Here is a 25,259-nt window from a genome sequence, read left to right as displayed (position 1 = left end):
TTGATGAAGATACTTTATTGTAACCATGTCCATTCATCCACCACTGGTATTCTCAGTGTCTTTCATGCCTCTCAATTCAATTTAACAATTTGCTCACAATATCAACAATTATAGTTTGATTCTTTCTGTATTCGCACAAAACAACTATGAACAAAAGCTCTAGCTGCTCTGGGTGGGACGTAGCTCTGAGCCATACCACAAGTTATCCTGGAGCAAACTGGCATAACTGCAATACCTTTACATACACTTATGACAGTATTTTCCCTAAGTAGTTTTGTGGAACATGGCCCAGCCATGCTACAGTTGTAATGCTGATCAGGAAGGGTTGTCACTTCTACAGAGTTAATATTATATTGCAATGACCTACGACTGGTTACAAGGCTGTTCATCTATGCCATGGGTTGAGGTGCCTTCAGGAACTTCCTCTGCTAACGAAAGATGATGCAAGTGAAAATAAGATTAATGAACTGAGAGGAAGGCCCGCCTGTGGAACTGTTCCAACCATGCATCTTTTACTGATCTCCGTTGTCAGAGAGCAGCATGCTGATTAAGAGAATGACTTTTACTGAGACTTTAAGAAATTATTTTTTTTCCTATCAAACTTAAAGTTGCTGATGTGCATCAATTCTACTCCTTCAATCTTTGTCTTCACAGACCTGAATACACAAGTGGTTCTAAAGTGCATCCTGTTCGCTACCAGAATTTTTCTATCAGATTCAAGTACATCCATTGAGAAAATATACACTCTGCCAAATGCCAGTCTTGCCATACATGCATATATACTCCCATATTCTTCAAACATGTCACATGCACCATACATACAACATGAAAGACAACAATCAAATGAACTAAATATGTAATACAAAGCTTAAAAATAAATTTTCCTTACTCTCATAAGTTCTTTTGAATTAACACCTACAAATTTGGAAATAGATAATGCATTTGACCAAAAGCATACCAACATACAAAAGCATTGGTAATTTCCACCAACTAGTTGTGTGTGAGCATGACAATGATACCTTTTTGTTCTGCCTTTGTGATATTGTGTTAGTTAAATCTACTGTCTTCAATTTAGTTACAGCATTTGGTACCAGAGGTCAGAAAACACACATTATATCACAGCATACAAAACCAGCAAAATGAAAAATACAATCAGTGCATTAATGTATAGTTATAAAATATCAAAAAGACATATGTAGGATGTAGGATAAGATAGTGACATAAGTACAAATTGTTGAAACCAATGAAGGCAGTTAAAACAAGGTCATGTACACAACAATTATCAAAGTAATGCTCCTGGTATTGCAAGCCGTGCATGGATATTTCGAATTTAAAAAAAGATCAGTAACAGCTGTACTGGTCTGGCTTGCTTACTTGAATGAAATCAATAATTTAGCAAATCATCTAAAGGGGTGCCAAGTTGGCATGCTTCATGTTTCAGCTCTTGAACTATGAATCCTTAAAATGCTATGATGTGCCATACACTTAGATACCGGTACTCTTCCTGCTGTAGCTGTCAAAAAACAGAGTAATCCATTCAAATTGGCGAAAGGTGAAAGAAAGTTCTTTTTGATGACTTCATAAATCAAGGTTGAAATACAAATGTCTTCTTCATGATGTCCTATTACCGGGGAACAAGCAGCATTTGCAATGTACAATGTCAACATGTGTAACAACATATAAATAAATAAAGATCTGTAACATAAAGAAAATTGATTACACAGACAAATAATATGTACAAGATGTAAATCATAGCTTGTGTTTTAAACAAGACATTCACACAAATGACACACATTAACATTTAGCACTTACAATTCTTTCTTTCAAGATTTAAGTAACTGGTAAAATACTCCAAAGGAGTTTGAGGATATAACCTGTTTACATCAACTTCAAAGAGTCATGCACATATTCCATCTGCCTCTACAAGTCATCATTATTTGGAGAATTGATCACATATTATGAGAAACTTCCTTTGAGATAGTGATGGAATACAGTAAGACAGAACATACATTATCAGATTATCTACTTCTTGCCCTTATTGAAAGTGACCATTAACAAACAAGTAAGGTTTTGTGATGTGTTTAGCCATAGTTTAGTCATATCATATCGAGGAGTACCCTGGACTTAAGAGTTTTGAGCCAATGTCAAGTAATTTTTCAGATTATCAGTCCAACAACGTCATGCTTTGGTTATAGCTTACCATATTCGACGTAATAAGCATCCCGCTCTAATAAGCGCCCACAGCAATATTTGCTAATACATTGGCTAATGAACAATCCCAATTAGCACCCCATCTGATTGATGGGGTACACAAGACTTATTTATTCACGCATAATATGCAGTCGTGTGTTATATACACTCTTAATTATGGGCAATTAAATTCTGAAAAAATATATCTGCCGTACATAAACCATAAAAGTTTTCTTTCAACTCTGTTATTTTCCACCAAAATAATATTCTTATAAGAGCCCCCAATTTTTAATTTTGAGTGCACCCTGGGCACTGATTACGTCGAATACGGTAATACTTAAAAAACATAAATTTCTGTTTCCCAATCTAAAGCTTCATCTCATTGTGACAATAAGTGCTGTTGTTCACAGCAGTAATCTTTTAACATCAATTGTTGAATCATATTAGATTTTTTGTTTAAAAGGCACAAAAATACTTCAAACACTATCAAACGAAGCCTCACTTCCTGTTAATTCAGAGTATCCAACATGTCATCATTGACTGACCTAAATGTCAATGGCTGAATATATGATACTGTATTCAATGTACTAAAAGCCCTACTCCAAAAATCTGGCTTAAGAAAATAAAACATGAAGCATCTTCTAAACATTCTCTTCCCATCTGTAGTTTCTATTAGCTTTATTTTGTACTGAAGTAGTCAGATACCTAACCTCAAACTCAGTCATGTGAAACAGAGCTTTAGTAAACTTCTACCCTTGGAACTTCCCACCATGCACCTGTGTTCTTAAAAGATGAATTACGATATTGGACAGAACCAACTGGAGAAGTGTTGACCAGAGACAGAAATCTTGAATGGCCCTACCTTGTTATTACTTGCATATATCACAAAGCCACATACACAGTTAAATATATATTTCTATTACATCATATACATACAGACAGTTTACAAGAAAAGAAAAACAGTGTAAAAATACTTTTCTTTACAAATTATTCTTGGAAAGACAATATGTAATAGATCACAAGTTATTTCACTTGCAAACTCAATACAGGCAAGACATGAAAATATACAAATTTGCCCCATACATACAGCGTGTAACATAGCTTCATAGAAAAAAAATCCACCTTCTTGTAAAGGCTGGACTATATTATTTCCTGACTGTCACAAAGGGTAGAAAATGTGTTCCAGCACAAAACACATGTGCTATGAATACAACCCTGGACTACACAGCACAGCATGGTTCTAACAATACAACAAAGGTCTGGAGTTGCAATATGCATGCTGGAGCATCATCTTTACTTCCAAGTCATTGGAGCGAGTGAGTGAATATAGTTTTACGGCGCTTTTAGCAATATTCCAGCAATATCACAGCGGGGGACACCAGAAATGGGCTTCACACATTAGGCTACCCCCCCTCCCCTCCCAAGTCATTGGAAGTGTTTGCAGTTTTGACATAGTGTATTGCACAAATTTATGTACACATGTGCATGGTATGGTGTTTGTAGGTTTGACATAGCTTGCAGCAAACAGTTATGTACAGAAATGCATATGTTTAGACATGTAACATATACATGTTTAGACATAGTGTTTTGTGTGGGAACATTTGATGTAAACCTGTAACACACACGTATGTTTAGACATACAGTGTTTTGTGTGGGAACATTTGATCTATTCTGTAACACACACGTATGTTTAGACATAGTGTTTTGTGTGAGAACATTTGATGTAAACCTGTAACACACACGTATGTTTAGACATAGTGTTTTGTGTGGGAACATTTGATGTATCCTGTAACACAAACGTATGTTTAGACATACAGTGTTTTGAGTTTGTCGGAAGAGTTACATGATATGTAAGACCTAGGTATGTACTGCTGTGCAATGTTTCATGTTTGTTTAAATGTTTAATGTTTGTTAAATGTTAGAGTTTGACATTGTATGCTAATCACTGCATGTATCTATACATATACTGCATAGCATAGGTCAGCCTACTGCAAGCATGTATGCATATGTTGGCTAGTCAGTGTCAGATGAACGTATACATATGCTGGATAGTCAGGGTCTGTAGACTTGAGCATAAAGGCAGCTGTTACATACTGGAGGAGATAGTCAGATTCAAGTTATGCAAATGCCGAACCTCTGAACCCTGTCTACATGCAGGGATGCCTGAGCAGGCATGAGTACTTTACCTCTCATCAGCACCAACATACACACTCACAATTAGAAAAATATATATATTTCAACCAATTACTGATCGTTTCCCATTACCATTTCAGCACTGTATGTTTCATAGAGTGGAAATTCATCACCCATAACAACTGATTCGGTAAGTTCTAAAATGATCTTCTCAGCCAAAGAGAATCTGAAAGATTTTATTTATTTATTTTCCCACAAAGGCTAAGGTACCTTATGGCCTATGAACGCATTTGGATTCTCTACATCCCTATTTATTGGCTGTTAGGGTAGCATGGCATTTGGCATGTAAATCTGAGTATCTCCCTTTACGTGTAAAGATATTACTGCATACTAATCTGTATTAAGGGATACAAGTCTTTCACTTAGATACTCTACCTACCACTTTGAATATCTGAAACAACAGAGCCACAAGGCTCTGTAGCTCACTAAATATTTCGGGAATATTGCATTAGACCACAAATTCTATACAAGGGCAAAAATATAAGAAAAATATGAAACAAGTCTCTACTAAACAGATATCCTCCAAGAATGTTCATTCAAGTACATCTGGTACATGCATAGATGCTACACAGAGCGCACTATGTCATGACTACCATGACACTACTCCCAGCTGGCATCACTGACGCATAGTTTTAGATTATTTACTCTTGCAGTTCAGAAAACGTAAAAGTTAACAACGGGCTGATAATGGACAACGTGTCACAACATAAGCTCACTTGACTTTCAGCCAGGTAGTCTAAAAATTAGAATGAATCCTTACATTTTAGTGACTTTTTAGAAAAGCGTCATGTAATTCATTGTCATTTTTGTAATCTACACTGATCTTATAAAATTCTCAAATAAGAAATATCCCTTAATAGAGATTTGGACAAAACTGCATACATATACATATTTACACTAGTATATATACTTTGAGACTACAACAAAAAACATTTAGTATGGAGTGCTGACAAATCATCAAACTGAAATATCACCAATGAAATTTGTCCAACCTTAAATGAACGACATGGTCTTGTATCCATGACAATCACAGCCATTACAGAGTGTTGACATCTTTTGTGACCATGGTTACCTATACTGATCCATGGCAGAAAATAGTATCAAAATTGCATGAGATTTCAGTTGAAAAACTTGGTACTAGCAATTTCATGCATGTGAATACACCTCATGAAAGCCAGATTAATAAGTGTAAAGGATCATAAGTTAATGAGGAAGTTAACTTGTAAGGAAAATAAGAAAACCTTAAACCATCAGTGAGAAACCAAGCGTCAACTGGCAAAAACTCAAATTCAATCAACACTAAGCACTGAAACCTCAATAAATTTGTTCCTATGATCCACCAGTTTGAACAGATGATGTCTTATTTCATCTTTGTTGGAGAAAGACGACCATTGTTGTAGGCCAGCTCACAGCTGTGTCTACGCCGAATCATGGATGTAGTTTCGTCCGCCGATTCTCCCGTTGAACAGGAGGAAGTCGGCGATGGCTGGGGGAATGACAAACAGGTATCACTCACTTTGGCTGACTGTGGAATCAAAGAAATAGCACTTTGTGAGCTGTCCGAGCCGATGGATGGACGGTCTGTTTCCACCTCGGGTAGGTTCATACCACTTTTACTGCTCTCATGGGAGGAACAACTGTCCAATCTCTCTGCATGGGCAGCTCCATGTAGATAGCCTCCATCACCTCCCCCTTCACTGCTAAGGACACTTTCCCTATACCCAGAATCACTCCCAGCTGCAGCTTGCTCACAAACTGTCACAAATGGCACTCTTATACCTTTGTCCGAGTCAGATTTGCTATTCAACTCCCCTTGATAATGGCCAGGAAGACTCTCCTGCGAATCTACATCCTGAAAACGTGTGCATTTGCGGCACTTCTGAAGCTTGACTTCATCGAAGGAGTTACTGACACTTCTGGAGAGTCCAGGTGAGTTTGGCTGAGAGGCGCTGAACTTTCGGGGGCACTCAGAGTGGGATGTGTGACTCTTGTTGTCCGATGTACAGTCCTGGCACAGGGATACGCAGTCATCTCCAGCATGACTCTCACATGGAGGGGAGGACAGGGAGGTGCTATCCTTGTTGCTTAAACATATACAAAACACACATATTCAATAACCCTACCAGTATTACTTTTTAGGATGTTGTGGACCTAACTGATTATGTGAGAGAAATCCAAAACATTTTACAGTTTGACAGGTACATGAATGAGTGTTTAGCTAATGGTTTAATGCTGTTTTGAACACTATCATGGGGTTTGCAGTCTTTACACTTGTGCAAAGCACAAGCACAATGCACACACAGTTCACTGAGCAGTTGAGTTCCTGGACTATTACTTATCTTGGATTTGCCTTGTTCAACCCTAATTCACTGAGCAGCTGAGTGCTGGACTATTACTTATCTTGGATCTGCCTTGTTCAACCCTAATTCGCTGAGCAGGTACTTGTAAAACATATTTGCTACTACATGTTAAACACCATTTGAAAGGTATAATCCTACTGTTTATACATATGAAAGTTATGAAACGTCCAGATTGATGACCAAGGAAGCAAATTTTTTTTTGATGATTTGGGGCAAAAATGAGCATTTCTGATTAAATGCAATGTTTTTATACTTACCTGAAGCTACACAGTGCTTTAGTTTCCCTACCTTATACAAACAGACAGAACTAGAACGAAGAGACAGTTAAACAGACTACAGCCCCTGCCTTGGCATCCACGAATTATCCCCCTTGGCCCCTACTCCTCATATTCCTCAGAATCGGCATGGTCAATGGCATCGAGTGTCAGTCAGCTGCTGTGCCAGGACAAGTGGACCAAAGCTATGTGTACTCTCAACACTCTCCACAGAAATGGTGCGAAGATACTAGCTGGCGAAGACAGTAGTAGATGACCAGAACACCAATCTATGATGGACCGGACGGAGTCGTTAGCATGGAGGGCCAGCGAAGAAGACAGGGCACAGATCTCATGTGGACTGGAAGCTGTTGGTGGTGGTAAGTCAGCAGGATGATAAGCCCTCAGGATAGCAGAACGAAGCCAAAGGGAGATTGTATTATGAGAGATCTCTGCAGAGACACAGCTGCAGGAGGGATGAACAGCCTCTGGCGCTGCTTATGATGATGCTGAGACACCTGAAGATAACAACAAAGGCCCCAAATGAGAGCACTTTCCACTGAAAGTGCTGGCCCTGGAAGATGAAGCGGAGGAAACAACAATGTGCTGCATGAATGTGATCGTGCAGGATCCTGGAGATCCAGACTGATGAGGAGGCAGTCCATCGGTTGCAGGAAGTGGCGCAGAGACCAGATGGAGACTATCTGGAAATGTGGCGGAGGAACGAGATAATGGAGGTTAAATAGCACCAGATTGTGGACCATTAGTAGTTTGGATGAACACTTCTTGGGCACCAGGAAGACTGGAGAATAAAACCCTGGAGAGATGGAGTCGTCGTCCAGGAGACCCACTGCATTCTTGGCGATCAATAGATTGATATTGGCCTGAAGATCCGGCACATCGTGAGGACGGTATAATTATTGAGGTTCCAAGGGAGTGGTCGTTAGAGGCAGAACGGCACAGAACTGCAGGCGGTAACCATGACGGAGGATCCTGGAAACAACCGGGTCCTGGAGCGGCTGCCAATTCCTCTGGTAGGTCTGAAGTCTCTCTCCTACTGTAGACAGATGAACAGGGACAACTGGTGGAGGGAGTTGTCAGTAGTCAGGCATCTGAAGAAAGTAAGTCTGTTGCCAGTCCCCTCTGGAAAAGCGTCCACAAGGTTGGTGCATCAAGTGCATCTGACCGATCCCAGGCAGAGTGTCTAGCGAGGGTGATGGATCCAGGGCAGTATTTTAGGCAAGTGGACATGTGTACAAGTTGACACTGTTGCCAATCCAAGACAGAAAGGAGCTAGTTATTAGCCTCAGATAATTCTTGTCTCAGTCTCTCTTGTCTCAAGTTGGCGGAAGACACCGCCAACAGTTAATAAAGAGAGTGACGGAGAGAGGCGTCCATTTGACCAAGCTGCAAATCTGTCATCTGAATCGAGCTGATGAGCATCTGAACATCTTCATCAACAGGAGGGTAGATGTTGGCAAATTCCATAGAGTGGAAAGGATAGTGTTCCTTCTGAAATCTCGGAACTTTAATCGATGGCTGGACAGGCAGTGTCGTAAAAGCAGTGTCCAATAAGCTGGCCACATCAGTTACCAACTGGTCTCGCGTTAGGTGAACTTCTCCAGACTCCGAAACTCTGTGCTCCACCTGGGGGGAGGCACCTTGCCCAGGCGAAGCACAAGGGAGATGATCCACAAGCTAAGCAGGCATATCGGCAGGAGTGAGAGACTTGGTCTGAGACACTTCGTTTTAGTCCGGTACAAAATGTTGCTCATCATCCGACGTCTGGTGCCCTGTGCCGGGACTCCAGATGACAAAGCATGCTGAGAAGGCAATGGTCAACGAGACGAAAGAGCGTCTGACCTATTGAGCTGGCGACCATCCGTGAAAGCTGGCGACGGCCTGGCAATATTTGACGACAATTTGGCAAGCGCTGGCAGCAATTCGATGAAACGAGGCGACGGTCTGGAACTGGCTGGTGACAATCCGGTGACGCCTGAGGACGATCTGGTGAAACTGGCGACTCTGTCCCGGCGAAAGCTGACAATGGCGCTTGACAAAGGCAGCAGTAGTGTCGTCAGGAGTATGAGAGCGGCATTGGGGACCAGAAGACAGCGGGACAAAGTATCTGACGAGATGCAGACTGGCGGCAGCTGGCAAGTTCTGAGCTGACGGGAGGCAAAAGCAAGTTGTCTGGACGATGCTGAAGGAGTTGCTCCCAAAAAGCACGAATGGCCGTAGGATTAATAAAATCAAGCGGTGCAGATGGCATAGATTGGGGAGTAGCACCCGAAGGAACTATCATCGGCGTAGTCGTATCTGAAGGCGGAGGGCCCGGATTCGATGGAGAGGGAGAGGTTGGTGGCGGCAAAGTATCAGACATCTTCCTTCTCTAAGCAAGTTGTTTCTGGTGACGAAGATAATTAACAAGGTAAGTTGAACTCTGTTCTTCTACACGTCTGTCCGTAGGGCACGTCTGTTCGTAGGGCAGACAGAGTAGAATGTGGGGAGCAGAGGCCAAGGGGGATAACTCGTGGATGCCGAGGCATGGGCTGTCTCTTAATTTCAGTACTGTCTGTATGTATAAGTAGGGAAGCTAAAGCACTGTGTATAGTCAGGTAACGTAAAACATAAGATTTCACAAAAGATTTCATGTTTGATTTTGTATTTTTATTGTTAATGTAATCGGAAAATTATTTTTGAAAGAATTATTAATAATATCTGTTATCATTTTCCTGATAACAGCGGCTGTCCACTAAGTAGCATGAAGACATTTCTCCGTTTTCGAAGCTTCGTATGAATAAGGCGTGCCATGGGACACACCATTACCTACGAAGTTTATTTTGTCATTTACACGATAGTAAACTCGCCTAAAGTCTTTACATTACTGTAACATGCGATTTTATTGTTTCAAATGATGCTTTGTTGACGAAATTTGCGACAAGATTTGTGATTGGTCAAATTTGAGCATGGGACCTAAAGCAGCCAACTAAATTACAGCAATGTATGATGAATTTTAGATTTTGATGAAAGGTTTTTGTTAAATCTTGTTATTCTGAATGTTTTAAGCAGGAAATCACTATCTATATAAAAAATATTAAACTTTAGGGATGTATCGTGCAAGGTTACGAGCTGTGACAAAGATTTTTCATGCATATATTTTGGCATTAAACATATTTCAGACATTGTGAAACGTGACAGATTTAATAAATCAAATATATGACAAGAAGGTTCATAAAGTTAAATACTAATTTGACATGACTACGGCTTGGTCGGTCTACCGGCCTGAGGTGTCTGGGGACTCGGTGTTGAAAGAGTTCAATTGTGTTGACCATCGTTTTGAAGAAAGAAAATTCAATTTGTTTTTGCACATATTATTAAAAACTATTTTTACATACGAGTCATGATTATCAACAGAAATACTCTCGATCATTGATAAATTAAGTGTGCCAAAGAGGCAAGCAGGAAAGGAATTCAACGTGCCATTACAGTTTTCGGTGTGATGGCACTAATAATTTCAAACCCTGAAATGATATGTTCAATAGATCTGGAGACCTTTTAGTCCTCAATACACATAGATGAAGCATGAGATAACGTCTTGGTCTAAGAGGATAGTTATGTTATGCAGTTGTAATCATTTCTCAGTGAATTTGTGTACCCACCTATAGCCCGCAATAGATCCTGCCAGTGCCTTTGTGCTGGCATCATCATAGAAAGATACGGTGGCTGACTTTTCGCTGAGGCTGATATTGGCAGATTCACTGCTGAAGCTGGCTCTCTTACACTGAGACATGTGGTTGGTAGAAACATCTGCCTGCACCTCCAGTCTAGCACAAACACACAATTGATATAGGTCAGTATAGTGGCCGTCTGCAGGAAAATACACTCTACTCAAGGATCATGTTCAAGAAAGCAACTTCTGTGTTACAACTATCATATATGCACATTCCATTACAGGAATTGATGTCATTGCTGTTGACTTTTTAAAGACCTATAAATCCAATTGGTGTGTGTGAATGTTGTTTTAGCCGCAGACAGCAATATTCCAGCCATATCACTGTAGGTTGTAAATAATCAAGTCAAACATGTTTGAGCAACAATCAAACAAGCAATCAGCTACTGAAAAAACTGCAACCTATTCAAACGTCTCTGACAACAAACAAGGGGTATTGTGGACTTTATCAGCCCAGGAATCCCTTCTACGGGTCAAATAAGTCACCAGAACCATTACTGTTAAACAATAACTTTTGACAAACCATTTGGCACCTTTAACTGCCAGAAGCATAACTTTCAGAAGCATTTCACGTACTTGTTCTGGTATGTGGTGTATGTGCTCCCACATAATGAGCCATTTAGACTTGAGCCTGCAATAGCTCTGTTGCTGGCGGAATCCCGGTCACTCTCATCTCGTATGCCGCCCACACGGTCCATGTGACTCCCGCTGGCACTCAGACTGTTGGTCATCCCAACAGATGCCTCACCAATACTGGGGGCGATGCTGGGGTTGGCAACATGGTGGCCAGTCTCAACACTATGGCTGTCTCCTGTGACAAATAGGGGAATAACATATATATATCCAAGTAACATAATGTTACTATTTAGTATATTACCAACACACAAAATATTTCCCATGTTCACTTGATATATCTACTCAGGCAATAGCAGAAACAAGATTTTTTCAAATTGAAAATATTCGGTATTACATAATTTATAATTAAGAATCATGACATAAATCTGCACCTTGCCCTTGCTTATCTCCAAAAGCTGAAGTGACTTGTCAAGCTCATTTTTACAGAATCATGGGGCTAGTTGCAAAAGTGATGCTAGTGCTACAACTCTTGCAACTTCCATGCTTTAACATAGACTTATGATAGTCGTAGTGTTAAGTTCACTTTGTGTAACTGGACCGTGACTGAGACATATGTATCTAACTGACACTCTTCCTATAATTCAGCCTACCTGTATCTGCGTACTTCCCAGCCTGTGTACCCTCGGCCTCCTCATCAAACTCAAAACGAACTCCGCCTGTGTTGGTGGTTGTCACTCCACAACCTCCACTCCGACATAGGGAGATTGGAACGACACCATACACATATGCCAACAAGATGGGAACACCAATACCTGAAAAAAAAAGGCCAATCAACATTTCTGAAGATCTGTTCCAAACATGCTGCAAAGCAATTTCTTCTAGCAACTTCTCCTATATTAATAAGCAAATTTCCCGTTGATAGAAGACAGAGGTGTATAAAATGAACACAGACTTATGACATACCAACAGCGAGGCCTGCTATAATGGGCGACACCAAGATGGAGGCAGCCACACCTCCTGTAATGGCCAGGTTACGCCGATGTTTGGACGGGGAATTCTCGTATCGGGAATGAAGCTGGAAACAGATATGCAAACACTCATCACCTTCACACAACACAGATCTGATCTACAAGAGCAGTTGTTTTTCCCATAAAACTCATGAATTTGGAAGTCAAATAATTGAATCAAGAACCCCCTAAATCTTTAACTTTTAACCTGGTTTAAAACAAGGAACCCATGACTTTCGAGCACAATTTCGACACGGAAAACTTATTATAGTGGTGCTTACCTTCCTACCGACCCACACGGGGATGCCTATGATCATGGCAGGCACAGCTATACCTGCCACTAGGGTAATACCCACAGGAGCACCCACTAGAGTTCCTAGCTGCCACAGAATCTTCTTCTTCCTGCTCCATGGCTTTTTCCCCCAAAACGTACAGCCAGAGGGACTGAAATGGGTATAATAAAACATTCAGTAAACATTGATGCCAACTCCTTTCAGTTGAAAAGGAACCCCAGTGAGTTGGGAATTTAACCTGTGGAAAATCTGGACTTCTTTCATTTATGGCTATAGCATTACAGTATGGGATGGGCAGAAGGGAGAATAATATGGTTCAGGGACTGGTGGGGGACTAACTTATTTACCAACCTCGGACTTTTCATGACTGAGCACCATTCAACATAATGACCGAAGAACTACATCTATCATAAGCCTATGTCAAATCATGAGTGTTACGACAATCTTAGAGTTAAGTTCACTTTGTGGTACAGGCCCCAGGACTTTGTCATCAAATATATGGATATTAGATGAAAAGCAAATATTAATACTTTACTGATAATGCAGTAGGGCCTTGTTATGTATGTTTCTTGTCATGTGTGCTGAGTCTGGGCTTTGATGTCTGGACAGTGAGCAACATGTATCATTTACTTCCTGGAACCAAGCATGTTACCTGAGATAGTGTAGATCTGAGATTTCCTTCATGCATAGCCAGCAGAACTCTGCCCCGCACACAGCACATGTCATGTGATTACAGGATCCATCATTCATCTTCACAATGAAAGCTCCACATCTTGGACATGGCTTGATGTCATCTTCTGTCAGGAAACAAAAAACGATCAGATTCACTGTTCATTTTCCGGTACAAGGAAATACTGAATGTTGAAACAGACAAGGTGATATTTAAAAAGTGCAACTGAAACCCTAAAGAACATCAAATGTTATGGTTCTGTGTATCAAATCCAACAGATTGAATTTTGAAATTTAAATCACTGATACATTTTCTGTGATTAACAAGGAAACAGAAACTCATCATTAGGATTTTTGGCCAATTCATCATCACATCTAGGGGTCAACATTTTTTAATATAGGGCTGACTGATCCACCAATAACTCACTCTGTGATCCAGACTCATTACTGTAGCTGAGTGAGGATGATCGTATATTGGGGGACCTCTCTGCCCGGGCTGTGTCACAGGTCTGGTTGGGGTGCCAGTGCTGCTTGCAGTGGTAGCAGAAGAAGGTGTTGCAGCCAGGCCTCTCACACTTTAACTTGGGGCACCCTGCACAACCGGTGGCTATTACCGCGTACCTGAAAAGGTCAGTCCGAGTATGATTAGAAGCTGCTTTTAGCAATATTCCAGCAATATCACAGTTGGGGACACTAGAAATGGGCTTCACACTGTACCCATGTGGGGATCGAACACAGGCCTTCTGCGTGGCAACCACTGTTTTAACCACTAGGCTACCCCACTTCCCCAAAACCAGCACTGAGTCAAGTTAAATGGTTGGCATCTAATGCATCCTGATTTAATAAAAATGAACATGAATGAACTGTGATGAAGCTCTTCTCTCCTTTGCCACCACACCTGCTTACAATGATGTGATGTCACGATCATGATGATGGCACTGTCTGTTTAGTAAGGAACAGATTACGGTCACTATCTTTTGAGTCACTCTCTTTGAGCATTTGCATTATTACCATGATTACTAGGAATTAGAATTCACTTTTCAAAACAAGGGACATAACTCTGTTATTCCTATCCAATAAATCTGACCTAAGTAGCCCTAAATAAAAGTAAATATCTCCAACTACTGCTGCTACTACCATAAATCAAATTTCTGAGTTTGGTGTGAATGTTCAACAGTAATACCCCTTCAATATGTTATCCGGTTTGTAAACTGTCAGGCAGATTTCCGTCGATTGCAGGATTTGCAAAGCATGTGCACCTCCAACTCAATGTCAACAGATATTTTCAAAATCTTTTCATGTTTTTAATCAAGGTGCTCACGTGATTTGATGCATTTCGCGATGTAAGATACGTTTCATCACAACGTAGATCTTTACTATCGAGCAGATCGTCCTGACTTAGCGCCGCCATTTTGTTTGAAGCAAATGCAAGTGATACGAGAGGTGGAATCTGATTGGTCCATAGGAGAGGCTTAGAAGGGACATAACTGGTAATAGCCACTGGTGGCGCTAAGATCGAGCCCACGAACCCAAGAATTCAAGCCAAGTTCGTCAAGGGTGGAAACTGGACTTTAAAGTAAGTTAACTCTCTTGCCTCGGGACGATGGTGCCCCTCATGGTTTATTCAGTCCTTTTTATGCACAGGTGGGTTTTTCCCGCATATTCTCACAATCCTAACGTTGATTACCAGTACCTTTTCTCCCATTACTGATTGCCATATCCCTCTCGCTTTTGAATGCGATTGTTCAGCCATCACGTTTATCTGCTTTGCCCAGCTATACATCTATGGGGAACAACTCACTAGACCATTGCTAGACACTCCCCTGGCAAAAATAATGTTGTCCAATATAAGACAACATCAAGTTTGTATGTTCGTCGAACAATCTTGTTTGCGATTTAACGTGTAGCTATCTTATATAACATAACACCTCGCATAACAGGAAATACAATTGAGCTGGTAAATCATATAGTCTAGAGTAATAACGCTTGTGCTAGAGAACACAGGGTCATCCAAGGACCCTGAAACCTGCGTTATCTCAAGTTATGACTGTATATTGAAGGAATGTGAGCTTAATGTAGGAGGAAAGCCCAAAATGAGATGCACTTTTTAAATTTTTTCCCAACTTAGTCATGGTCCCACTAGCATGGGAATAGAGCTGTAAAATTAAGAAGCATAATCAGGGTAAATCCCTGTACATCTACTTGGACCCGTGAAGATGTGGGATGGATTAGATTTTCAGCAACCCATGCTTGCCGTAAAAGGAACCTATGCTTGTTGTAAGAGGTAACTAACGGGATTGGGTGGTCTGACATGGTTGATGCATGTCATCATATCCCAAATGCGTGGATCGATGCTCATGATGTCAATCACTGGATTATTTACAGACTGCCATCATACAGCTGGAATATTGCTGAGTGTGGCGTTAAACAAAAAAACCAACCAAACAAACATCTAATTGCGGTGCCCTAGACAACTGGGCCACATGTGCCCACAAACACCACATTGCTGTTGATGTTCACAAATAAATACTGTCCTGCAGATTCATTTTTAACTCTGAAGAACAACATGAGTTCAAATACCTATAAATTGGAACAGGTTTCATATTTTCATACATCTCATCAAACTGCAACTCACACTCAAATAACAAAATAGAGAAAAGACCTGTAAATTATAATGGATGACCTACCCACAGTCTGGTGCAGGACACCACCTTGCATCAGGATCCATGGCTAGAACACGCCGCAACATGAAGTCCTCATACTTTGTCATGAGAAGCTCATCTCGAAGGATCATCTGGATGTCATTTGGGTGGAACTTCTCTGCACACTCAGGACATGCAATATTGATACGACTCTCGGAGATCTCAATCTGCAGGTACTGCTTCAGACAGTCTCGACATGATCGGTGGTGGCAAGTCATGATTTCAGGGAAGTTGTCTAGATCCTGGTCGACCATGCAGACTGGACATTCCCTGCAGTTGTCCTTCCTTTTGGACTGGGCCACTGCAGTAACGCTGGGGGGAGGGCATGGCACTATAGGCAATGGGGGTGGTGGCGGCTCACTCACTACATTTAGACTCGTCTCAGATCGGGCTGAATCCGAGTCCAGGCTGGCATGTGACTTGGATCGATTACGAGGTCTCCGCACATGAAATATTCTCCTCAGGGAAAATGTTGAGCCCTTCCTGTGATCAGACCCTTTGGAAGTTCCTGAAGAAGTTGAGATAACTTCACTGTCTCGCTTCTTCATGGCTGATGTCAAGATAGGCTATTGTGGGATGTGAAGTTCAGATTCCTGGAAGAAAACAAACAGCAATTCAGCATAAAGTCATACACTGGATATAATAGATATTAAAACAATTACAGGAACCTGCAACATATAGTTAACATAAATAACATGTACATGATGTTGTTTGAAAAAATGAAGGAACATCAACAAGTTATCAATCTAAAATTAACGAATCCTAAAAGTATATGAATCAATGTGGGCTAAATCATGTTCACCATTGAAATATCACATAACATTTTAGCAGACAAGAAGTATGAATTAAGATGATTCAGAAAGGTAAATACATCTGAACATATATCAATATCATGCTGACAAGATTAAGCATGAGTTCCATGACTATGACATGCTACATAACGCAAACTGAGAACCCAGCTGGTAACTTTAAAAGCGGCCCACATTTAACAAAGAGATGAAAAACCAACGAAAGGATTAAATAAATATGTGTGTGACTCCAACACTGCCCCTGTGGATTTGTACATGAGAAGGGATTCAGAATTTTTTACAAATGTTTGAGGCCGATGTATTGTTCAGAAACATTTGAGATAAAAGCCATAGGTCATACTGATAGATATTAACACTAATTGTATACATACATACATACATACATACATACATACATACATACATACATACATACATACATACATACATACAGTGTGCGTTTGTGCATTCATGGGTGCACACACATCAAGAACATTACAGTATTCTTGTATCATAATATCACTGTTTCACATTTGCATATGGTACATAATTTCTGATAAAGAAAAACATTGTGACATATTTTCCTGAATAAACACTAATGACACACAAAATATCTTAAACATGTTAACCATGATCACATTCAAAGCATATTGTAGCATATTGTAGCATATTCCATTGCATATTACCTTTAAAACATCATAATAATTACTTCTAAATATTGAGCTTGTTGACTAGCAATCCTCTGTCCACATGACACAATACCACTCAGAGCTCCATGGGATGGGCCTGTCCTGTTCAGAATAATATTAACAGAGCACCAACTGCTTGTGACATTGTCCAGTTGAGTGCACACACACAACATTTGATAAGAGTGTTTAACTACCACAAATCACAGCTACCTCAGACTCTAATAATAGCAGCAGAGAGCATGTAGAACTAGGACACAACTGTCAGTATCACGGACTGGCTTTGACAAACAAGATACTTTGTAATTACCTCTGTCATAATATCAATCACATCAAGGGGCTATGCAGCAAACACTAAATGTCATCATGCAAACATGGCTGTCACAACATTCACGGCAAAGTGGTAATCATTGCATAACTATTAATACTTCTCTGCATACCAGTAACCATAGTGACAGGTACAGTCTAGTATCAAATGAAAGGTTTTTTCTAATAGGGCTGATTATCAGTACTAGGAAGCCATGTCAGAGACTGATAATACAAATAATTACAAAGCATGACCGATCCACATGTAATCATAATTATCACCTAAATCACTACATCACTTGAACAGGGCACACCCAAAATGCTGCCCGTCACACCCAGACCAATAGCCATCATTTAGCAAACCAGTACATTAGTCTTAGCAGGACAGATTTAACCCTCCCAAAATATGCTATGAATTAATTTGACAATGAAACCATAAACAATAGTTAGCTAAGACGATTATAACTCACTTGTCAAAAATAGCCCATTGCCTAAACAAGCAGACAAGAAGTGGTCAATAACATGTATTGATGTTTGTCTTAACCTGTATATAATTAATAATATGACAATGATGATGTTACAATCCTGGTGATATTGATGTTTTCCACAACATAAGGGACAATGTCGACTGTACATCACCCATCATTGTGTGTACCGGTAGCATTAGTTCTAGATACCGTTAAAAAAACTATTCAGTTACTTCTAATTCAATCCTTCATGTTGACCTGAAAATATCTACCACTTTGATAGAAATCTGACTGGTTTGAAGCTGTTATACAAAACTCTGTGTCATTTCAACTTTCTGATTGGTCAATCATGTTGATTAAATAACAGATGGATATATAGGTTAATAATATCAATGACTTCATGCACGAGTATGAAATAATATTTGAGAACAAGTCAGGGATTTATCAACATATTCTTATCATTAGTGGCCGGTGCTTAGCCTCAAAGGCTATACTACTCAATAATTAAGTAGCCATATGCTTTTCAAAACGCTAAAGGGCCAGATGTTTTTGTATCCTGGTCATCAGAACAACAATGATGTATTTTTTCAGCTCTCTCATCATCCTGATATGGCTGATATCAGTAATTGATTGTCTGTCCTCAAGCTAGCACACAGTGACACAATCAAACAACCGACAGCTTCTCCTCTCCAGCTGTGTGACAGAACTGATAAATGTCTGTTTAGTCGAAAACAGGAAAAGTAAATTGGCATTTCAGCCCTCTAAGTATCGACCATTTTGGCGACCAAATGTGACTTAAATCTATGATTGCTAAACTACATTTATCTACTGCTCGCCACTTGGATACCTAAAAGTAAACATAACTGGCGACAATATCTGTTTAAGATATCTGTTGGCTGTTAGGTTTGGCTCCCAATAATCATGTTATGAGTCGCTTGACTACCTGACAAAAAAAACGAACTTGGAGGGATGCATTTGATGCATGTTGAATTTTCCTAAACCTGGGTTACAAATTCCTTGTATTAACGTGTCGCTGGCACAGTTAAAATAAGTGCCAGGTGCAAGCACACATAGAAATGACAATTTGTTTAAAAAGAAAACCTGACAATTTTTGTTGTGCTGCACTTTAGCACAAGTTAACTGGACATACCAAGGGAAATGATGAATGAGTGAGTTGGGTTTAACGCAGCTTTGTACAGTATTTTAATCATGGCATGTCAGCTTGATATGGGAGGAAGGCAGGAAGTGATGCAGGTCTCAGACGTTTCCTGGGAGGCAAGGCTGGATCAGTTGTCTAAGGAGACGCATTTCGCTGTGTAGCATTACGTCCTTTGGAAGCACCAAACACCTATGATTCTAGGGTGGCCATGATTATGTTTCTCAATATGTCGGCACCATATCAGTACTCGTGGGTTTCGTGAAAGTGTTAAATGTCTCACACTGCCATTGCTTCAGGCTTTCTTCCCACATTCAGCTGACATGCTGTGATATGGCTGAAATACTGTACAAAGCAAAGTTAAACCTATTTCTTTTTTCATTGAAACGTCGTCTTTTCATTGGCACACTTAAATTAAAAAGGGCACACCTAAACTTCATATGTACACCCTGTGGCACGCTTGAAAGAAAATGCATTTCTGTCCCTGTATATATGGTAAATCCATATAAATTTATATTCACAAAGCTTAAAACATGTACATAAGCTAAATAATATTATCATTTTATACACTGTCAACAGTGGCAAGGACTCAGATGAATAATATGTATTTTTAGCCTCTCATAACCATGGTAACAGACTTCAATAGCATATGGTGTACCATGGCACAGTATTCACAATTATGTATGGCCAAACATTTATATAATATGCGCCACTTACCTGAATAGTGTAAATTAATGACTGGCTGCAAGTTTGGAAAGGACTTTTATATCCGAACTGCTATATAATATAATGGTTGCAAAAGATAGAGACTCAATAATTAACAAGATTCTTTAGAAAGATGACATATCCCTCCGGCAGCAGTCTGTAAAGTAACCACAAGTAAATGTGCAATTCTGTATGTAATGAGTCAAGAGTTGAATGTTCTTGAAGAAGCAAACATTGTTTACCCACAAAAGATCCACCATGGTCGCATCCATATGAAATGGAAAGTAAAACAAGTGTGTTTCTGTGGGTTTTTTTATGCAAACAAATGACAAATTACAAGAAACAATAACTAAACAACGAAGTCATCTATATCCCCCACCCATTCTAACACGTTATGGTCCCAAACCAGGTAACTGACCCAACATTTCTCTTAGCCCATGTCAAAATAGCTGCAATGGAAATTCTAAAATAAACATTTCTAAAACTCCTTAATATCAAATGGCACCAGTTCAGTATGTTCTTTATATATAGACATGCAATGTTAGGCAAGGAAATATTTAACAGTATATTTGTTTTACTCCATAAGTATGAAAATTTCTAAAATTCCTAAATAGCAAAAGGCACCAGTTCAGCATGAGTCTGATAGACATGCAAAGTTTTGTTAGAAAGTTTAGAATGGGTTTTGAGTTATGCTCCGGAAATGAAATCTACCCTATAGAACCTAAGTCCAACTTGTTGCCATGGAAATGTAAAAATATTTTTTTCTAAAATTCCTAAATAGCAAAACGCACAACTTCAGTTTGTGACTGATAGATTTGCCAAGTTTTGATCAAATACATTGAATTGTTTTCGGGTTCTGCCCTGGAAAAGGAAACGATTACAGACGGCCGGACAGACAGACTGGCTGATCGCTATATCCCCCGCATTATATGCCCCGGGTGTGTGTGTGTGTGTGTGTGTGTGTGTGTGTGTGTGTGTGTGTGTGTGTGTGTGTGTGTGTGTGTGTGTGTGTGTGTGTGTGTGTGTGTGTGTGTGTGTGTGTGTGTGGTTAAAATCAATGAACACACTTTATTAAAGTTACCTTAATATACTTATTTTTTTATCTTTTACTATAAAGTTGAGTTTTACTACTTTTATCAAGGGTTCCTCTAACATCATCTGAAAGCCATCTTTAAAATATCTTTATTTATTTCATTTTTTTAAATGTCAGGTAATTTCTCTGATCCCATGATCGATTGGTTCTCAACAATCATATCCATGATGCCTATTAGTCTGTATTACGTCCTGGTTGTGGGTCTGAATCCTGATTCGCCCCGAGTATGTTTCTAGGTTTGTCAGCACCTTACCCGTGCTCATGGGTTTCACCGATGGTAAACATCTGAGACCTGCATCACTTCGGGCTTTCCTCCCACATTAAGCTGACATGCCGTGATATAACTGGACTACTGTCAAAAGAGGCATTTAACCCAACTCCCTCACTCACTCACTATTAGTCTGTAAACATGATATTTTCTATACACTATAGTAACTTCATTTCAATCCAGCTTTTCATCATCACCTGACCTGCTGACATATTTCACTCAATTTCGACGAGCAGCTAGCATTGATAATGACTCACTGACCGAGTGATCCGTTTCAAAGGTATGCTGTTGTTTCTTAATAATAAGCTTCACAAAAAATAGCATGCGATTGGTGAGATTGATAGTGCTGTTCCACTTAATCAACCTTATTGATGATTTCAGTTTCTAACCAAGGAATCAACCCATGATCAATTAATATCTGATTACATGTAAAGTTTAACAAAAAAATAAGTTGAGTTTCAGGTCACATGGACCAAACAGATATCGGCCACTCAGTAGGTACAATGTTTTGATTATTTGATAATTTGGGTAGTGGATTGTTTGTTTTACATTTAATATTGTTTTTCATAATGCTTTAGACATATGGTTTGTTAAGAACTGATGTTAGGCGTAATGTCTCTCGAATTGGTCAAAATAGCTACAGGGACATGATAAGTGGAAACATCTGATTTTTTTCCAAAAGTTGAATACGGGTTTTTGGTGGCTGCTTCCAGCTGTGATAAAAACATGTGGTCTCAAGTGAAACAATAGGGTGCTGTGCTACCTGGTTGTTCCTGAAGTTCACTGTAATAAACATTATGTACCGATATGGCTCAATGCCTGTTGTAGTGTTGACATGGTTAAGGTTCAGAGTTAGCAAAAATGGTTAGTATCAGTGTTGTTGAGTATTTAACAAAAATATCATTTGAAACTTTTGTTATAATGTTCTGTTTTTATATGAACATGATGAACAATACACAAAAGTAATGCTTCAAATCAATTTCTTTTACCTTCCAAGAACAGAGAATTAATTTTTCATCGATTGTTTTTTGAAAACCAATGGTTAATCTTGTAATTACAAATTCCAAAAGAGGATTATCCAAATGTTATAAGAAACTAGCTTCCAGAAAGGAGATGACTATTTAACTACTGTGAGGTTGTGTGAGTGGGAATGAAGAAATTATATTGGTTATATTTCAGGGAAAAAAAAATAAGACAAAAACTATAATGGCTACCAAACAGTTACCGCCTATTTTTGTGTGTTTCTGCAATATGTTGTGTATAGCATGGTATAGTAACTGTACCAATAACTTAGAATATTGTAAAACTAAAAGTAAACGTGCTTATTTCTGTTCATGGAAGAAGTTATGATTTGATTTCTGTTATACTGCAACGAAAGAGAATATCAAAACAGTGGAAACAGACTTTCCTGTCAACTAAACATACCAGTTATTGCCATCATAAAAATAGCATGTGCCATATTGTAGTTATTGTATTCTTAAATATTAGCAAAATGTTTTTATCTACTTGTAGTATACCAATGGACATAAACTAATAATCACCAAATTTGATCTGCACATGCTTATCATGCTTATCCATGACACTATGTAATATAGATTTTACAATATATTCAGGTTATGCTCTTTGAAAAAGGGCTAACTTTGGTTCTTAGATAATATTTTCAGGGATTTTCAGCTTCAGCTATACAAATTACATTTGTTAGTATCTCGGTTATCGGACTCAATTTCTTCTTATTCATCAAAATCAATAAGAAATGCTATTATCAATTTGTCATCTGCAAACTGACAAAAAACAATAATCCCCAAATTTGACCTACACATGCTTATCCTTAACACTATGTACTATGGATTTCGCGATATGTACAGGTTATGCATTTTTGGAAATTAGTTCAAATAGGTTTCAGAATTGTATTTTGAGGAAGAATTAAATGACGGACAGATAGGAAACAATGACAGAGCTGAAAGAGCATCATCGTGTTGTTTGATTTTTATTTTCACATGAATTAGTCACTGCCCGCGCATCTTTTCTAATGTTGTATTTAAAGGGCAAGTTCACACGGAAATGAACCATTTTTTCTTGTACTTTTTCCACATTAAAAGTGTTAACATAGAAGTATCATAGACAAAAATATAAAAACATCATATTTAATTAACATATTTATTGCACTAAAACGATTTATATTTTTCACATTTACCAAGTGTTCTATTTCCATAACAAAAACACCATGGCTTATGCCCCTTGCAATATGACGTCATTGGTGCCAATTGATAAACATTATGACGTCATCATGCTTTGTTAGAGCCGCTTCACGTGGTGTAGGTACAGTTTTGTGATTCTAGCATCTCAGATGCCAGCCAGAATTGTGTTATGCTGAGTCACCACTGCGCCGGAGTGTGTCGTAGACCATGTTGTTTTACCGCAAACTGGTCCTTGATGTCTTTTGCGTTGAGAATAGACAGGGACCCAGTTGAATTGGCACCAATTACGTCATAATCTAAGGGGGATAACTCAGGCCTATTTCGCTCGTAAAACGAAGGCCTCATAACGGCATATCACTTTCACACTATTGTGAGCTTCCTACTTTCACTGTGATAAAAAATGAGTGTATATTTTCAAACACAGATACTAACTAATTCTAAAATTGCGTTTTGTTTAGAAAAAGAAAGAAAGTGATTTTTGCGTGTACACTTCCCCTTTAAGCAAGGTGATTATGGGGGTGTTTTTTTTTTTAATATTTCCTCACAAGAGTCCATTTTGTTCATTTTTGGATAAATATTTCTTTCTTATGAAAACGAGCAAAAGTAAAATGAGATGCGCTCATGTGCGCACTATAATGGGGACTTGGCGATAACTGGATGGTAGCCAGTATCATTGTGCTGTTGGATTTTATGTGAGAATTCGTCACAGGACTTCATGTGTCTTTTCTTAAGTTGTATTTGAGCAAGGTGCTAGTCTGGTGTATTTGAGTTTCTAATATTTTCCAGCACTTTAGCTCATAATTTTTGGAAAAATATTTCTTCTTTCTATTGAAAACAAGCAAATGTAAAACAGGTCGCAATCACATACACACAAAAGGACCCTGATTGGGACCATAATTGAAATAATCAAGTGTACAGTTACATGTTACATACAAGACTCCGCTGAAAGGTCGAGGTAGCACTAGCCTTTATAGGACCATCAGCAATTAACAATTTGAATAAATGTGAATAGGTTACAACTACTACGTAGAAATAAAACATAAGGTGTTACCCCTGGGATTGCAAGATTTCTCCGTGCCTTCATGTTTATCACTATTTATTCTTGATCATGAAGCTTAGGCCTTAGGTTGATTTCCATGATGTCAAAATTAAAGATTTCTAGATAACCATATTCCCAATGTGTAATTTTCTCTTCCTTTCCTCAACAGCAACATAAGCCGAAAATTGACTAGTCTGGTGAAAGAACAAACGAGATTTCTGAGCTTTTGCATTTGACAGATTCTGGGCGTATTACGGAAGTTTGTTTTGACAACTCTCTTCAGAGGTGTTTTCTTATTTAGGTCCAAATCTACTTACCCCTTAATAAAGTTGGAATGTTGATCATTTGATTCCCTGTAATGAAGTTAATTAATCGTCATAATCAAACACATTTTAAAGCCATTTCGGCCTCAGCATACGAAATCTAACATTCCGAAATTGAAACCCGACCATTTTCTACTGTAATGGCCGACAGATTCGTTACCGGAAGGGTAGTAGAACCTATCCATATCTTACTGTAACGGATTTAAACAAAACCATCATGGTTAACTGCCAATATAAATATACATTCTTGGTG

General features: G+C 39.1%; 1 protein-coding gene across 2 annotated transcripts; it reads right to left on the bottom strand.

Moving 5' to 3' along the window:
• LOC139474626 (E3 ubiquitin-protein ligase RNF19B-like) lies at positions 1-25,151 on the bottom strand. 2 transcript variants are annotated; one of them, XM_071257712.1, is made up of 10 exons: positions 25,001-25,151; positions 15,963-16,570; positions 13,703-13,896; positions 13,259-13,403; positions 12,595-12,757; positions 12,270-12,381; positions 11,957-12,118; positions 11,307-11,541; positions 10,660-10,824; positions 1-6,467 (listed from the first exon to the last, which is right to left on the bottom strand). In XM_071257712.1, the coding sequence occupies exons 2-10, from the start codon at positions 16,523-16,525 to the stop codon at positions 5,744-5,746; spliced, it is 2,463 nt and encodes an 820-aa protein (XP_071113813.1). In that variant the 5' UTR covers positions 16,526-16,570; positions 25,001-25,151; the 3' UTR covers positions 1-5,743. The 2 variants fall into 2 exon arrangements, with proteins under 2 accessions (XP_071113813.1, XP_071113821.1); XM_071257720.1 differs by having other exon boundaries at positions 13,259-13,400.
• Between the last annotated feature and the right edge of the window lie 108 nt (positions 25,152-25,259).

Source organism: Haliotis cracherodii, unplaced genomic scaffold (assembly GCF_022045235.1).
Source record: "Haliotis cracherodii isolate W230 unplaced genomic scaffold, xgHalCrac1.p SCAF_1, whole genome shotgun sequence".
Classification (NCBI taxonomy): domain Eukaryota; kingdom Metazoa; phylum Mollusca; class Gastropoda; order Lepetellida; family Haliotidae; genus Haliotis; species Haliotis cracherodii.
Note: the sequence above shows the minus strand (reverse complement) of the source record. Positions and strands in the feature narration are given on the sequence as shown.

What these genes read in the sequence shown, in the direction of transcription:
- LOC139474626 (XM_071257712.1), bottom strand. Translation starts at nt 16,525, where the DNA reads ATGAAGAAGCGAGACAGTGAAGTTATCTCAACTTCTTCAGGAACTTCC. An exon ending in CCGTGTGGGTCGGTAGGAAG is followed by an intron (nt 12,382 to 12,594) that starts GTAAGCACCACT and finishes ATCTGTTTCCAG; the next exon opens with CTTCATTCCCGATACGAGAA. An exon ending in GGATCTATTGCGGGCTATAG is followed by an intron (nt 6,468 to 10,659) that starts GTGGGTACACAA and finishes TATATGTTTAAG; the next exon opens with CAACAAGGATAGCACCTCCC.